Source organism: Primulina tabacum, chromosome 2 (genome assembly GCF_025594145.1).
Source record: "Primulina tabacum isolate GXHZ01 chromosome 2, ASM2559414v2, whole genome shotgun sequence".
Taxonomy (NCBI): domain Eukaryota; kingdom Viridiplantae; phylum Streptophyta; class Magnoliopsida; order Lamiales; family Gesneriaceae; genus Primulina; species Primulina tabacum.
Genome location: NC_134551.1, coordinates 7,506,406 through 7,523,554, shown reverse-complemented (window position 1 = coordinate 7,523,554; position 17,149 = coordinate 7,506,406). Strand labels below are relative to the sequence as shown.

Here is a 17,149-nt window from a genome sequence, read left to right as displayed (position 1 = left end):
ATTTTCGTAAAAGCGAGGACGAATACAAAGTAATTGCTATAGAGGTCCATTGTGCAGTGACACGGGCGCGGACCTGGGCTCGATGTGACAGTGAAATTCATACTCAAAATTTTAATCACAAAAAAGGGTTTATCCTCTCATTTAACTAATTAATAAAATAATCATAAAAGATTGTATATACAACATTATTTTGAAGTGAGGATGACAATAAATCAGGATCAAACTTGTACTAGACCAAGAACGCAAAAATGGGTCTTGGGTAAGGTACACAAATTCAATTTTGGATCAACATACAATTACATATCTACCGAGTATGACATGGGTAAAAATATGGGTAGGATCTTATAAGACCCGTTACTTGATTATATATATATATATAAGAGCAAAAACTTGTGTGAGACGATCTCACGGGTCGTATTTTATGATACAGATCTCTTATTTGGGTAATCCATGAAAAGTATTACTTTTTATGATAAGAGCATTACTTTTTATTGTGAATATCGATAGGGTTGACCCGTCTCACAGATAAAGATTCGTGAGATTGTCTCACAAGAGACCTACCCATATATATCCTTTTAAATTTGCAAAAAGTCTCAAGCTATGCAAATGAGAAATATTTTTTAATTATACTTTAAAAGTAATATACCAAACAGTATCATTAACAAATTTTTTTTGTTTATAGTTATAGATAAAGACTAAGTGTAAAAAAATATATCAATATGTACTACAATATTTGGTGATGAGAAAGAACTTCATGAAGATTGTTTTGATTATGAACTAGATTGAGTTAATTTTGTAACAACAGCCTGAATTTGAATTACTTTACTTATTTTTTTGTTATGATTGTATTACTAAAAAAATTAAATATGTCAAAATGTAGTTTAAACATAATTTTGATGACGGATCTGACAGGTCTAACCCATTGGTGTTGACGTAGTTTATGTTCGTGCTAATATTTGAAACAGGAATAACAATAAGTCAGGCAACATATAATTTGACACTATACCGCAAATTTGATAGAAGAAAGACAACTATGTTAGAGGATTTGGAATTGTAATGTCTTCACGTTGAACTAAATTTGAACCTATTACAATGATTCAAGAGTAAGTCTCTTGTGAGACGGTATCACGAATCTTTATATGTGAGACGAGTCAGCTCTGCCGATATTTATAATAAAAAATAATACTCTTCGCAAGAAAAATAATACTTTTTCATGGATGACCCAAATAAGAGACCCGTCTCATAAAATACGATTCGTGAGACCGTCTCACACAAGTTTTTACCATGATTTAAAATACCACGAAAATACGACATTTGGCATTGGAGCAAAAGAAACAGAAAGGATAATCAAATCACGAGAAACGTAATATGTTTTCAATAATAGGTTATTTTACAGAGTACTGCAATATTAGGGGTGTCAATCGGGTGGGTTGGGTCGGGTTTCGGCTCAACCCGCGAAATTTTTTTTATTTTTTTTCAACCCGAACCCAACTCGAACCCGAAAACCCCCAACCCGAACACGAACCCGTATAACCCGACGCAACCCGTCTAACACGCCTAACCCGAATTTTATTTATTTTTTCATTAATTTTTAATTCACAAAAATAAAAAATAATAATAATATTTTAATTTAAACACATAATAACAAAATTTTCGATTTAAATTTGAAAATTTAATCGTATAAAATTAAAAGTATATTTACTAAATCAAATAAAAAATTGTTAAAAAAAATATGCAAAATAAATATTAAATGATGAAAATTTATCATATAAATATACAATAAATTTTGTTCAAGTATACAATATATAAAAATATAGGTAATATTTTTTTAAAAAAAAGTTCGCGGGTCAACCCGCTACCCAACCCGAAACCCGCCTAACGTGGCACTAACCCGAATCAACCCAACCCGAACCCAAAAAACCCCAACCCGAACCTGATTTTTTTCGTGTTGGGTCGTGTCAGATTGACGGGTCGTGTCGCATTTTGACACCCCTATGCAACATGATATCTAACATATCATCTTGGAAAAAGAATCAACAAGACAATTTACTTTCATAAAAATGTTAAACTCCCGAGGCCACATTGAGCTCAGACTAGTTCAAAGTCAAGCAAGATTGGATCTATTATTCGAGAAACTCTCTTATCACCGGTCTTCTTCATTCGCAAAACTTTACAACTTGAACTACGACATGGTGTGGTGTTAATAAATAGAGGGTTCAGATAACAACGAATCACACATATTCTCGCTTGCTAGTTTGTCACAACTATATACAAGAAATCTAAAATTCCGCTCCTGCCTAACATCCTCGTCATATCATACTATGACAATATAGAAACAACACCACAAATCATACGACCATACTCTTCATTGTAATGGTACCGTGGGCCAATTTTGATATCACTATGGCATGCCTACATATGAACGAACTGCAAGTAAAACCCGAAATAATGGTTCCACTAACAACTACTGCCAGTTATTTTTCCATTTGATAAACCAAAATCGCCAGAAAAATTTTTCAGAAGAGATTTACAAAAACTTTTTGAATCTCTCACAGACTGGGAAAATTTGGAGATCAACTTTCCCAGAAAATGCCTTAAAAAAAATTACCTTATGTATTTGATTCCAGGAAGGTCATATATTTAAAAATCACTGTTTGGAAGTTAGGTTTCAAACTTTCCATTCACAGACCAATGGGGTAATTTTGCTGATCAGCTAGTTTGTACTAAAGTAAACAGCAAGTTGGTAGAATTCTATCTGGATCGGATAGTCTAGCCATATATAAACAAAATGTGAAGCATATCCACTACATGTACATTTTAAAAAAAGAGAGCAACTTCACAAAAAGGTGACGAATAACACAATCCTACAAACATCAAATTGAAAACATAACATGAGTGAATACAAGAAATCAAACCACCCCCTCAACTGAGCATGGCGTGAATTGCGAAGAGCAATGGATTTATGCAAATCCTCAAGAACTCAGCAAATCAACACTACTTTATTTGGTCTAAGTTCAAAACAAGTTCTTTCACATCAAGTTACCAGAATAACCAACAAGTATTCACTCGTATCTTCCTCAAAGGACGGAACCTTAAACCCCTGCCAAATTCAATTCAAGCCCATGAATTTCAACCACCCTAAAAATACTAAATATTATTCTACATTCGCTCAAATTAAATTATTTTTCGAAAAAACAAACAAACAAATTCTATATCATTGATGGTTGACCATCTCCAAAACTCAAAGATCAATATCATATCATTCACTAGATATATGTATCAACAACGCGGTCTCCAACGAGAATGAAATTGCATTGGAACAACTATACAGTTTTATGTTAGCCTAACAAATTAACAAAGAACCAACAGTTCCAAATATTTATCCATGTTAAAGCTAAGAATTCGAGGAGATCAACAAGAACTAGGGGGTTTAAAAGTAGAAGGCGGTGGAAGCGACAACGGACCTCTCCTCGAATCATTATCATCCAAAAGCCTTTGAACCCTCTTCTTTGCACAGTACTGCCTATCGAAATGCTTCACCTACAAGTAAAAAACCTCAAGAAAATCAAGCCAACAATAAACCCAAAAGAAGGAAGAAGAAAGACATCAATTTTCGTATATCGGACACATCACCCAAGTGGGTCTGCATTGTTTCACATATTCCTCTCTAGTTTTCTTGCATTCAACTGGGTAAAGCAGCCCCACCGAAGCGATTTCTGTAGGTTTCTTGTTCGTTTCTTTCTCTAGGCAAGAATAGAAAGCATCACGCGCCTTCAGTACGTCGAACAAACAGCCATAATTAGCATTTCTTTTACTACACATAGAAAATTGAACACGAAATTGAACCGGGGGAACAGAGTAATCGGGAGAATTACCTTGTAGCAAGCTAGCCGAGCTTGCGAAAGAACATCAGTGTGAACTGCATCAGAGGCCTGCGATGCGTACGCTTCCAACGCCATTTTCCTTCTCGCCCACCCCGTTGTGTTAATGTGCAGAAGACGGTGAATATGTATGGGCCGGAGACGAAATTCTTAAGGCCCATTAATCATGTCGAACCATTTAGGCCCACTATAAACTTCGATCCTAAATAAATTTATGTCATAATCCACAGGATTAAGTGTTAAAAATCTTATTTAAAAATTTCGAATGAATCTATAAATTAAATCCACAGGAGACTATTTTCATATTTAATCTCATATAATAGTAATATTAATTTATTTATTAGATTGTGAATATTTGATAAAATATAGTTAAAAATTCAAATTAATCTATAAATTAAACTAACTCCTCTTATTACGACATGCGTGTATACGTTGTACAATTCTTTGGTGTAAAATATTTTTTTTTGTTACTTTTAACTTTTTATTTTTCAGAATAATTTTTTGTGTGGTAATTATATAATCATGTAATATAAAAATTCAAAACTTTGGATAAAGATAAAGATAAAGAAATATTGTAAAACTTTGAATATTTTTGAAAAATGGATTGAGAGCTTTTATAATTTCAAAGTGGCATCTTTTTTAGTTCAAAATTTTTGGTATTTGAAAATATTGAATAAAATATTTTTATGATATTGTTTTTAAATAAAAATAGACCAAATTTTATAATTTGAGAGGGATATTTTGCTAAAATTATAAGTTCTATATAAATATAATTAATTTAATGTAGTATTATTTGATTTTAATATTGTAAGATGTCTACAAGTGCTTTTGTAAATATGTTTTAGAAAAAGATTTTTAGAGTCGCTTGCCATACAATACGTATGTCTGTACTGCTATACTATCTATTATATGACAAAAATTTGTATGAGACGGTCTCACGGGCCGACTCACAAGAGACCTACTCCTATTATATATACTATAAAATTAAGGTTGAAAAGTGTCATTATAAATATTAAAATATACCAAAAATACCCCTCTAAATTTATTAAAAATGCTCCATTTTTATTTAATATACAATATTATAAAAACATATTTTATTAATTTTTAACTTATCGATAAATAAAATTATGGACTTATCAAAATCTTTTTGAACTATAAAAATATGAAGAAAAAAAAATTCATTATTTCAAAAATAAAAAAGGTATCATATTTAAATAATTATTTCAAATTTACAAGCAAGTAACACCTACATATATATTTAATTTTTTGATGTCATGATATACGCACGTTTCCTTTTTTCCTTCCCGCAATCGTAGTTGTCTTCTTTGATTTTAATTTTGGCACATTAATTGTTGCTTTCCAAATGATGCAGCCAATTACATTTATTTCACACTACTTGTCAACTAAAGAAAATTTATATATTTAAAATTGATGATTTTTCTAGAAAATATATATGGATTAAGTTCGACAAGGTCCAACTTAAGTGTTTTTCGTATTCCCCTATTATAGATTTACGATAAAAACTTATGTAAGACGGTTGATACTCCATGGATGACCCATGGATGGGCCCAACACCCTTGGCCCATCCCCAGCCCAAATGGAGGACAAGCCCACCAAGGGCCCAAGTATTCTCCTATAAATACTAGGTTTGAGCGTATGATATTCATTCACTATATTATTTTCAGCAGCACCCTTAGCTGCTCCCCCCATATATGCTCAGTCACTGACTTGAGCGTCGGAGGGGCTACGCCAGGACACCCTCCTGGCCCCCTCTTAACGGTCTTTTTCGTGATTTCAGACTCGGGACAATTTCAAAACCCTGCGTCTGTACTAGTGACACTTGCTGGGAGCGGACACTAAATTTCCCGTGAGTATCACTTGGCGCCGTCTGTGGGAATCTTTGAGTTGAGACGTAGAGATGGTAGGGAGAAGAGGGAGTGGAAGGGCCACCTCAGCATCATCGCGTCCTCGAAGGGGACCCGAACCATCTCATGCTGAGGCAAGACAGGAACAACCGCATCTTGAGACGAGACAGGAACAACCTCGTCAAGAGACAAGAACTGAGCAGCCCATTCACGAGACGAGGGTCGAGCAAACCCGTCCCAATAAGAATGTGTGGAACTTGATCCTGGAACAGCTTGTGCCAATTTATCACCCGAACTGTGGATGAGGCCATGAAAAGGAATCAAGAATCTATCTTTGTAGAGGAACATGCCGCCCGACAGGAGCGTGAGGAAAATGTTGAAGTCCACCAGAGCAGGGTTGAAGAGACGCAACCCCCTCAAAGTGGAGAGATTAGTGAGATGGGGGAGATGTGGAAGGAGATACGGAGATTGAGGGAGCAGGTAGGAAGCAAGACGCCATTACCCAAGAGAAGAAGCCCTTTTTCATTATTCATCTTGGAAGAAGGGCTTCCCCCAAATTTTCGACAATCGAACGTTGGAGAATATGGCGGACATACAGACCCCGAAGAACACTTGGGGAGATTTGAAAATGCGGCTCTGTTGCACCAATATTCGGATGGAGTTAGGTGCAGGGTGTTTCTGGGCAAGTTGGTAAGGTCAGCCCAACAATGGTTTAATACCCTGCAGCCCAACTCCATACAGTCTTTCGAAGATTTTTCTCAGCTTTCTTGCACTGATTTGCCAGCAGCAAGAGGCACCAGAAAAACTACTTGAGTTTGTTTGTAATGAAACAGCAAGAGGTCGAAACTTTGCGGGAGTTTGTCCAGCGCTTCAACAGTGCAGCGTTGGAAATACCAGCGGCTACCCCCGACATCGGGCTGAGGGGGGGGGGGGGACAGAATTCTTCAAATCGCTGGTCAAGAAACCTCCGTCGAGCTATGATGACTTGTTAGCTCGGGCGGAAAAATATGTAAACTTGGAAGACGCCCAACGGTATAGAAGGATGGAAAACCGACCCGGAGGGAGTAGGGTGGAGGGAGCTGAGAGAGGCGGTAAGAAGAGAGGTGCAGGTGAGAGGGAGGAGGACAGAACCAGAAGTAGAGGACAATTCTCATCGCATGTTCCTCTGAATAGGAGTCAGGGTAAGGTGATGGAGGTGAGGGAGTCGAGGGAGATGGGGGAGAAGTCGCAGAGGGTTGAGAGCAGTGCTCGACCTCCGTCGCAGGATAGACAAGAAGGATCCTCGTCCAGGAGTGAACTGAGATCTCGCCCATCTTCTAGGCAGGGTCGAGGCCCTCCGTGGATACATCAGAGGATCGAGAAGCCGAGGAGAGAAGGTCGAGGTCATGAAGTCCCTCGGGAGCCCGCTGAACCGAGGAGGGGAACAAATGATGATAACCACCCTACGAGAGGAATGATTCACATGATCTCGGGGGGTGCTACTGATGGGGATTCCGGGCGAGCGCGAAAGGCGCATGGCAGGAGGTTGGAGAATTTTGAAATATTTAGGGGTGCGGACTTACCCCAGGATCCTGTCATCAGTTTTGGACCAGATGACCTCCGAGGCATTGTCTCTCCTCATAACGATGCCTTGGTGGTAACGGCCACCGTTGCCAATTACGATGTGGCACGAATCTTTATTGATAATGGAAGCTCTGTTAATATCCTGTTCAAGAGCACTCTGGATCAGATGATGATGGAGGGATTTGAGTTCGAGCCAATCTCTACTCCTCTATATGGATTTTTAGGACATGCCATCCCTAGGACACCCTCCTGGCCCCCTCTTAACGGTCTTTTTCGTGATTTCAGGCTCGGGACAATTTCAAAACCCTGCGTTTGTACTAGTTACACTTGCTGGGAGCGGACCCTAAATTTCCCGTGAGTATCAACGGTTTTACGGGTCGTATTTTGTGAGACGGAAATCTTATTTGAGTCATCCATGAAAAAATATTACTTTTTATTGTGAATATCGGTAGAGTTGACCCATCTCACAGATAAAGATTCGTGAGACCGTCTCACAAGATACCTACTCTAGATTTATTATATTTGACGCTTATTTTCCATTCCAAATAACGTACAAGGAAGGTTAAACACCAAAGGTCCGTTCAACGTATGTTTTGTACAACTCTTTAAATATGCAATATTTATATTAAAACTGATATTTCCTAAAAATTAGGAAAAGTTTGAATTTAGGTTTGGTGGAGGCGACCAGGTCATTAAATTAACGAGGCTGCAGCATGAACACTGTTTGTGGGACTTCAGTTTACGCAGGTAATACGAAAGTGGAGTATCAAAGAAACCAATCCGGACTCGACAAGATTCATAATTAATTAAGGGGGCATCATTCGTCTTTCGAGATTCCAACGCCTTTTGTTTGACATTATATGCTCCGTTCCCTCTGTCATGAAAGGAACTAGGAATCAAGAAAAAGCCAAAACGATCAAGAATTTGTACCAACCGTGGTGTTTTTTTTATTTAAAATTAAAATCAGCGCATTAAACCGGTAAGGGGTTTGCGGACATACCCAAGAACCCTAATTGGCGTGGTCAGAGGTGGTTCTCAGAATGGTGCGATATTTGTGGCAAAGTGTCTCAGAATCATCTCCCGAAAAGGATTTCTTTTTTTGTTGTCTGGCAAATTCGTGCAGTCGAATCTGGCAAGAAAAATCACGGGTTCTGGAGTTTCTTGGTACTATGACAAGTAGAGATGGTTCGGACTTGACAGAAGAGAGTGAGCATTCGCTGGCAATTGTATAGATGTTTATACTTTTGACTGTGCGTGTGCTCACTTCTTTTCCGTCAATTTCCTTCTCTATTCTTTTCTTTTTCTCGTAAGGTGGAAAATATATATATACACGCGTTTACTGCCATTTTCTTGTTAATTCAATCCATCATATGTCGTATAAAAGCTGGAAAAAGTTGAGAAAAAATATAGAAATAAATTGTTGTACATTAGAACAGACTTAGCCACTTCATATTTATTACCACATACCAAAAACAGTTTTCTTTTTGGTTTTAAAAAATTATATTTTAAATAATGTTATCCCAAAATGATGGAACCCCGAAGCGTGACTTTTGATGTTGCATTGGGAGAAGGACTAGATGGTATGAAGAAGGTACGCCTGGTTACTGTTCTCGTTTTAACAGAAATAAACTTGTGGTTTTTCTAGTACTAGGGCAATCTTTTGAATTAAAAACTCCATTTTTAAGTAAATATGAAGCTTATGGCTTATCTTTTTCACGTTATCTCGAATTTTATCCTTTTTTCTGCACCTGAAAGAGACACGGTGATGTGATAAGTTGAATCCCTTCTTCTTCTTTTTTTCTTTTTTACCATGCTAGCTACTTGTGTTTGTGTTTCAAAATGCAAAAACTTTGGCTATTTTTTGTGATTTCATTCTTAAAGTTATTTGATTCTTGCGTCTCTGCAGCTGGAACTTTTATTGAATCACTGTGTTTTCATAAATGAAAGGCTCGTGTTGTTTTCTTAGGTGATATTAATTCTCAGATTCATCTGAATCTTGTATTCTAATGGCTGGAAACTGATGGAAAAAGCTGTTTCTTGTTGAAGAATGCAAAAGCATAGGTTTTTTCAAGACTTTGATTTTATTTTCAGATTTATTTTTATATTTGATTCCTAGCTGATTACATTTTTTTTTGTTTCGGAAATGCAAAAACATGGGTTTGGTTTTTGGTTTTGGGTTTGGTTTTTCCAACAGTGTTTTCATTTTCAGATTTATTTGATTTTTGTATCCTACTACCTGAAAAATTAATTTAATTAGTTGTATTTTATTTTATTTTTTAATATTTTTGTTCAGTTCTTTCTTTCGGACGAGGATTTCAGAACCATACTGATATGGGAGATTGGGAGTTCCATTATGTGAATATACGGTAATTTCTATTTGATTCTAAAATATTATTATTTTTTGTCATTTTATTTATTCAAAGATATGAGCCTTTCGCTGCTGAGTCTGATGTGATTATGCAGATGGTGATTGATGATTTGGGAGAATGCACAACTTCTATTGCAAGATCTTTAACTTCCCACGTAACTATAAATTGTTCTATTTTCTTTTGCGATTAATTTTGTTTTGGGGGAACTGAGATATGAGCATGTCTTTGCTTATGATTTTCGAGGTATTGTGTTGTAAATTTTTTGCTTGAACTTACTTTTTTTTACTTGTCGAATTCATGCTTGTTTTGCAAGTTTGAAGACTAATCGTATTCATGATCTACGGGCATGCAAAGTGTCTATGGTTATTTTGATGCGAGTTTGCAAAGTTTTAAAGAGTACGTTTCCGGATAAGAATGTATGTCATGTTTTCTTTAACTGTGAAATTGATACTGCTAAAGTTGAAAATTTTGAAGAATCGTTGAGTAGAAGGTAAATAATATTGATTATCATGGTATGGATGTGTTGTAATTGCATGACTCATCATGCGAAATCATTAAGAATTTGACTGAAAAATTAAGCGGAAGTCATATACCTGAAGTGATCATAATCTTGAATTCTTTAGAACATGTCTTAATATTCTAGCTCTATCATTATCTTTTGATATTTCTGTTTTAGCCTTTCATAGAAACAGAAATTACACTTATGTTTGTACACAGTAAAACAACCTATTAGATACATTAAATTCAGTAGCCAAAGACCCAAAACTTTAGCCGATCACTTTAATTTTGAGTTTAACTTAATAAACAACCCACAACAAAATTATTCACATATAAGCTCATATAAATAAAATTGATCCAACAAGCTTTCACTTGTGCTACATATGTAACTTTATAATTATGTTTGTGAAAATAATCTTATGAGCTCAAAAATATTGTCATTCTGAAATGTATCTATAAGCAATCCGGTTCATCAACACATCAACATAGGATCAAATCAGTCTTCACTACTCTCAAGCTAACTAGACCCATCATCAATGCTCAAATATGCCAACACAACTGAATGACATGGATTGTGAAGTTGATGTGTAACATGAAAATTTCATACAATGTGAGCATAACATGCCTATTTTCAACTGGTCTTCCCTTGACTTTGTTGAGTTCAAACTTTAAACCATAATCAGAGTGTGACTTAACTTGAAATTTATTTCTGCATAAAATAAATTTTCATAGATGTAACTGAAAATATCTAAAACTGAAAAGGATTTAAAATGACAGACTCCAATTAAAACTGAATTTCCTCAATTGACATGACATTCATACTAGCAGTGTGCTCACGAAACTGTTTGGGTGGTAGTCTCTCAGTAAGCGGATCCACAACCATGGAGTTTGTATCGATATACTCAATAGACAACTTTCCACTATGAATTCTTTCTTTAACAACAAGGAACTTGATGTCAATATGTTTTGACTTCGCCAAGCTTCTATTGTTATTGGAATATATAATTACTGATTTATCGTCACAATGTGTTCTTAATGGTCTTTCAATGCATCAACGATGTGCAGTTCCATGACAAAATTTTTCAGCCATATTCCATGATTGGATGCCTCATAACACGCTATAAACTTATCTGTCATGGTGCAAGAGGCTATAAGAGACTGTTTAACACTCTTCCAGGAAATGACACCTCCAGCGAGGAGATAGATATAGCCCGACGTAGATTTCATATTATCTTGGCATCCAGCAAAAACGGAGTCAGTATACCCAATGATCTTAAGCTGATCCATCCTCGGATATATGAGCATGTAATATTTTGTTCTCTGTAGGTATCTTAAAAATATTTTGACTACTTTCCAATGTTCCACTCTCGGATTACTTAAATATCGTCCCAACATTTCTGTCACGTACGCAATATTTGGACGTGTACAAAGTTGAGCATCGTCAGACTCTACACTGCAAATGCACAAGGAGTCTTCTCCAAATCCTTTTCTTCAAAATCATTATTGAGATGTTTGAGACTAAATTTGTCTTCTTTAGCCACTTGGGTATCTATTTGTTTACAATCTTACATCTCATATTGCTTGAGAACTTTCTCGATATAGGCTTTCTAAGATAATCCAAGAATACCTATAAAACGATTTTGATGTATCTCGATACCCAGTACAAAAGATGCATTACCAAGATATTTTATCTCAAAATTATTAACTAGAAATCTCCTGGTCTTGGTGTCATGCAACAACGTAACCAACGTAGGTGAATCTTTCAGCATCACTTGGTTTTCGTCAGTCCAGATAACCTTGCATAGACACACTGATGTGAGTTGTACTAGAATCTATCCACCATGTGTGCCTAGGCACTGAAGTGAAATTAACCCAGAACAAACCATATTAAGAAGCATATCTTTCTTAGCACGCCAAGCGTGATAATATGTGCCTTGCTTCTTTATACATCATTGACATAGAAGAAACAACTAGTACTTTGAGAATCACTAGGATTCATCTGTTGTTTCTTCAAAGGCCGTGAATCCGCAGCTTCTTATCATTTATATTTTTCCTTTATCCTTCGAGGTAGAGGCATAATGAACACTTTCTGTCTTGTCTTGCTTCAATCTTTCTTCTTCCTGAACACAGTGCGAGATAAGGTCATTCAGAGACCAAGTCTCTTTTTGACAGTTATATCTCACCCTAAACTGATTGAACTGTGGAGGAAGAGATATCAAAACTAAATGCATCAGCAAGTCCTCAGAGAGGTCAAACTTCAGTGCTTCAACCTTGAAGCATATGAGACATCTTCATAATGTATTCCGTTATGTTGCTTTTACCTCTGTACCTCATTGAAACGAGGGTTGCCAAACGTGCACCAATTTCAGATATTCATTTTTAGCAGACCTCTTTTCGAGGTCCTGAAGGTAAACCTTAGCCATAGCAATATCATTAGACATTGTACAACTGAATGTTTTTGGAATAGCCCTCTTCATGATCATCATACACATGCGATTCGATTTATCCCATCTTTTAAACTTTTTTTTTTATCAGAGATACTCTTATCTGTAATGGTGGGAGGAGAGTCAATCCTTGTCGCAAGGTCCAAATCTATCTCTCCGACAATTAATAGTAAATTCTCTTGCCTCAATTTAAAGTTCAAGTCATTTAACATAGGAATAAAATTTATGGAATGAATATTTGCATGATTCAAATTTGAATAGAGAACAAAAACAAAATATACATGCTCAACCAAACGTTTAAATAAAATAGTTAATAAATTCAAATAATGTAAACCTCATAAACATGATACCGAGCACTCTATTAATGTTTTATCTCTGGACAAAAGATTAACTTATAAGTGATATCTTGACGTAGCAGTCAAACATTGATAATAACTATTATGTCAAATAACAACCTTCCTTTCGGGTATATTTATTATTCACATGAAAAACCGAAAAATTATCAAATGTTTATCACCACAAGTGCATATGTAATTATATTAATCTTCCTTTGGGCCGATCAATATTCATATAAATCACATATACCAAAATCTTTTTGTATTTTAAAATAAAATTAATTTTCATAAAAGAGGTTATTTTGACGACATTTTATTCCAATCAATCTATTTTAAAATTAATATAACCTTATCATTATTTGAATAATTGGATATTTAATCTTAAACCGAATAAACCGTAGCCGATTTTTTTATATTGTTCACGAGCTGGGGCTCCCTGATATCGCGCCCCAGCCATCTGCACTATTCCAAAACGTCCTGGCCGTGCCTACACTTGTCTGGTAGTCTTGGGCGCGCACAAGGTCGATTTTGGTGAAATTTGTTTACTCAAATTTTATATATTTTCCTTTAAAATATATTTTTTTGAACAAAAACTAGACGGAAAATCGAAATCTTATATCAAATATTTAAAATTTTCAAGCAAAAACTAATTACCAAAATTGAAACTTTAAAAGCTTTGTTTTTAACGAAAATATTTTATAGATCTGATGCCATATAAAAAACTTTTCAAACAAAATTTCTTTTCCAGATCTAGATCCAAATAATATCTAAAACCTTAAACAAGTCTTAATGATTCAAGCATGAGCGACTCTATATGTGATCACGCGCGATTTGAGAACTATGACCCATATATAGATAATCTATATCACTATTTTCTGATATCTTTGTTTTAGAAGATCGTAAAAACAGAAATTACATTTACGTCTTTACACTTTAAAAACCATCAATTATATTTGATAAATTAAAGTCCAATAGTCAAAATTTTAACCGATCACTTTAATTTTGGGCTTAACTTAATAAACAACACACAATATAATTATTCATGTATAAGCACATATAAATAAAATTGATCCAACATGATGTACATGGTTGTCTCATTTAATTAGCTCACTAGCCAGTGTTATGATCGATGTCAAAACGTTGCTAACAATTTGCTTCACAAGCTGAAACACTTTTATAAGATGAAGGAAACTCAAGAGGTACGGCATCATTATGAGGCCTAACCTTGACATAACGTTGTCCGAGTGCTAAGCCCCAAAATTCCATCAAATTATAGATAGGAATTATCAGTCATCTATTACTTGTTTTTATATGCTACAATATCTGTTTCTTGTTGATGTGTTTCAAAAATCAAACCCGTGTAATTATGTTGAAGATCTAGTTAACTAGGAAGGATACATAATATCGTTCACTACTGATTCAACTAGCGGGCTTTTGTTTATCACCTTTCGAGAAAAATTGAAGAGAACTCGTAAACACTATCGATTTTATGTTTATATCTTGAAGATATTAAATGTCATATAATCATAGTATGAGTGGATTAGACTACAAGAGGGTCAAGTATATATGTTGATTGTCTTCCTAATTTTGCATGAATTAAGAAGTTATAGAATGAGTCCACAACTTGATAATAGCTCAGAGAAATATTCTGAGCAACCTCTTCATCTATGGTGTATTTAGAAGTGGTTGGAATCTAGAAGTTACTTTTAGAAGCTGCGGTAAGGCGTGATTTGAAAGTCATGAACGAGCTTTACGATTTGAAAGTTATGAACGAGTTTTATGTATTGGCTACGAAATTTTAAAACATATTAATGTACTTCAAATGATGATTCCAAAGAAGTCACTTATGGAGTGTCTTCTATCCTACCAATTATATGCCTAACTCGATTCGCAAAAGTTCTAGGCTCCCTCTTTTTCTTGAGGCTATGCATGCATCTGGCGATATTTAGCAAGATCTTACAGGACCTGATGGATATCCATCTCAAATTTTGGAGCCTCTAAGTGATGGCTATTAGTTCTATTTGATCATCTATCTTATGCCTGTCTGGCAGTAGTTTCAGAAACATTTATGAACTACATTAAAATTAGAAAGAACTTATAATTTATGAAGTGAAATTTCTATCATTGATAATTGATACCTAGAATTTTACTGTTCTTCCACCCTTCCTCTGATGCTCTTTTGTGCTCGAGCTATGTAATCAAAGCTTATACATTATTTAGAATTATTTTGCACTAGATAAAAAATTGTCTGAAGTGAAAATTTTAGGTTTTTCAACCAGTTTGAGTGCTCGATCAGCGGTAGACTGGGATCTGCTTGATATGCTTTGTGATGCTATTTCATTCATGCAAACATCTCTCTTGTTTGACGTTTGCTGCCCCAGACCACATAACTGTCAAAAGGTGCTTCTAGCATGGACGATTAGGAAGCAGAAGCCCCCTTTCGTGATACAGGCAATCTGGCACAACAAAGTTTCGAGCATGACACAAGCAAATACTTGTGACAAGATGAGTGATGTGGATCGTTCAGGAACTGGTCACTGAGGACTAGGTGGCCTCATTCCACTTAAGAACGCATGTTGAAACTCAAGAAACTAAATATTTTTATTTCATGAACAACTTACTTAATCCAAGATGCTTGCTATCTTGATCGAAGTTGCTCATGAAAATGTACAAGTTCCCTCTGCAGAAAGGCAAACCCTGCAGTGTGAGCTAGTTGGAGAGGATCCACTAGAAGCTGAATAATATACAAACATTTTGCTTATTTCCCAATTCCCCCTTAGAAATAAAAAATATAAAACCCACAAATTCTTGGCAACACAGTGACTGCTTGCTTCCCCCAGAAAATACATGTGATTTATCTAGGTGATTGATGAGTTACAATGGACTGATTACAATTGAAGTGCTTCATATTATTGCTCTTGCTGAAATTAGACAAATTATCTCACTCTGGAATGAGGTTCCTCTATTTACTCTCGCTAATAATCGTTGCTTCTAAAACAAACCTTGCCCTCTTTCACGTGATTTTAACGAGCTGCCTCTCAATGTTTTCCATCTCTGAGCTTATTGGAAATCTTTTTTAACAATCCAAGTGTAATCAAATGCAATCATATAATGCTCATCTTCAAAACGTTTTAGGCCTTAGCACTAGCAATAATTTTAAATGCCACAATATTTGTTACAAAATTGAATGTGCAATAGCTCCATTTATCTCTCTTTAATTTAATCATATATGTGATCCTGAAAATCAACTTATTAGACTCTGAAATATTTAGGTTGCAGAATATGATTTCTTTAGTAGTCCTCATATGAGCTAGTCTCCTGTTGTTTAGGGAAAGATAGTCTGGTACTAAACCATAATGGAATAGGAAAGAAATATAACACAGAAAGGATTGATTTGAATGGCAGTAAAGGTAGAAAATTATTAATAGTCTGAAATGTGGTAGCAAATCGCACTACCAAATTTGGCGGGCGTGATTGTTTACCAAGGGACATGTATATTCCAGTCGTAAACCTAAACCCATGTTTGTAAAAGAGACGTTGAATACGTTTCATTGCCGCCCCTCCCTCATCTCCATTTATACTGACGTTTAGGAGTTTCTTTAATTTGTTGGTAGTTACAGTGCAACATCAGGAGTGAGATGTTAAGTTTGTCAACCAACGTTTTAATGTGTAGACAGACATATGATCTGGTTCCATGTTATTCGAAAGTTACTGTGATCTCAGCAAAAAGCGATGATGCAAGGCGATGAGAGTTGCTTTGTTGTCGACAAGTAGCAGCGGTGATAGCATTGATCTACTACTGATCATATCAAATTTGTGTTTGGCTGGAAGTTTTGGTATTCTTCTACACCACAAATCGAAGTATAAATTAAAGCCACCATTTGAAGCATCGATCTTTCAAAGTTCATTGCACCATTCCAAAGATAGATTGAAGCAGTGCTGATTTAGAGATAGATGGTTATTATGTTGTATGTTACTTTTAGATTGAATATTGTGTCTTGAAATATTCTCTCATCAAAATAGATTCTTCTTGTCCTTTTTCTTTTTCTGCCGTTGCTATATCAACCTCAGCATTTCAATTTGGTCTTGTTCTGATTTTGTTTTTCTTTGATTATCACCAACTTTTTACGAGGAAGTTAATTTTTTTCGCAATTTAGTCATTTTTCAAGTGGTTGATTGATGTGATTTACTTAC

The 17,149-nt window shown here is 35.4% G+C and overlaps 1 protein-coding gene across 2 annotated transcripts; it reads right to left on the bottom strand.

Annotated features, from left to right (window-relative positions):
* Positions 1-2,835: 2,835 nt before the first annotated feature.
* Positions 2,836-4,008, bottom strand: LOC142537357 (uncharacterized). 2 transcript variants are annotated; one of them, XM_075642897.1, is made up of 4 exons: positions 3,876-4,008; positions 3,634-3,771; positions 3,465-3,540; positions 2,836-3,100 (listed from the first exon to the last, which is right to left on the bottom strand). In XM_075642897.1, the coding sequence occupies exons 1-4, from the start codon at positions 3,957-3,959 to the stop codon at positions 3,093-3,095; spliced, it is 306 nt and encodes a 101-aa protein (XP_075499012.1). In that variant the 5' UTR covers positions 3,960-4,008; the 3' UTR covers positions 2,836-3,092. The 2 variants fall into 2 exon arrangements, with proteins under 2 accessions (XP_075499012.1, XP_075499011.1); XM_075642896.1 differs by lacking the exon at positions 2,836-3,100 and having other exon boundaries at positions 3,218-3,540.
* Positions 4,009-17,149: the final 13,141 nt, after the last annotated feature.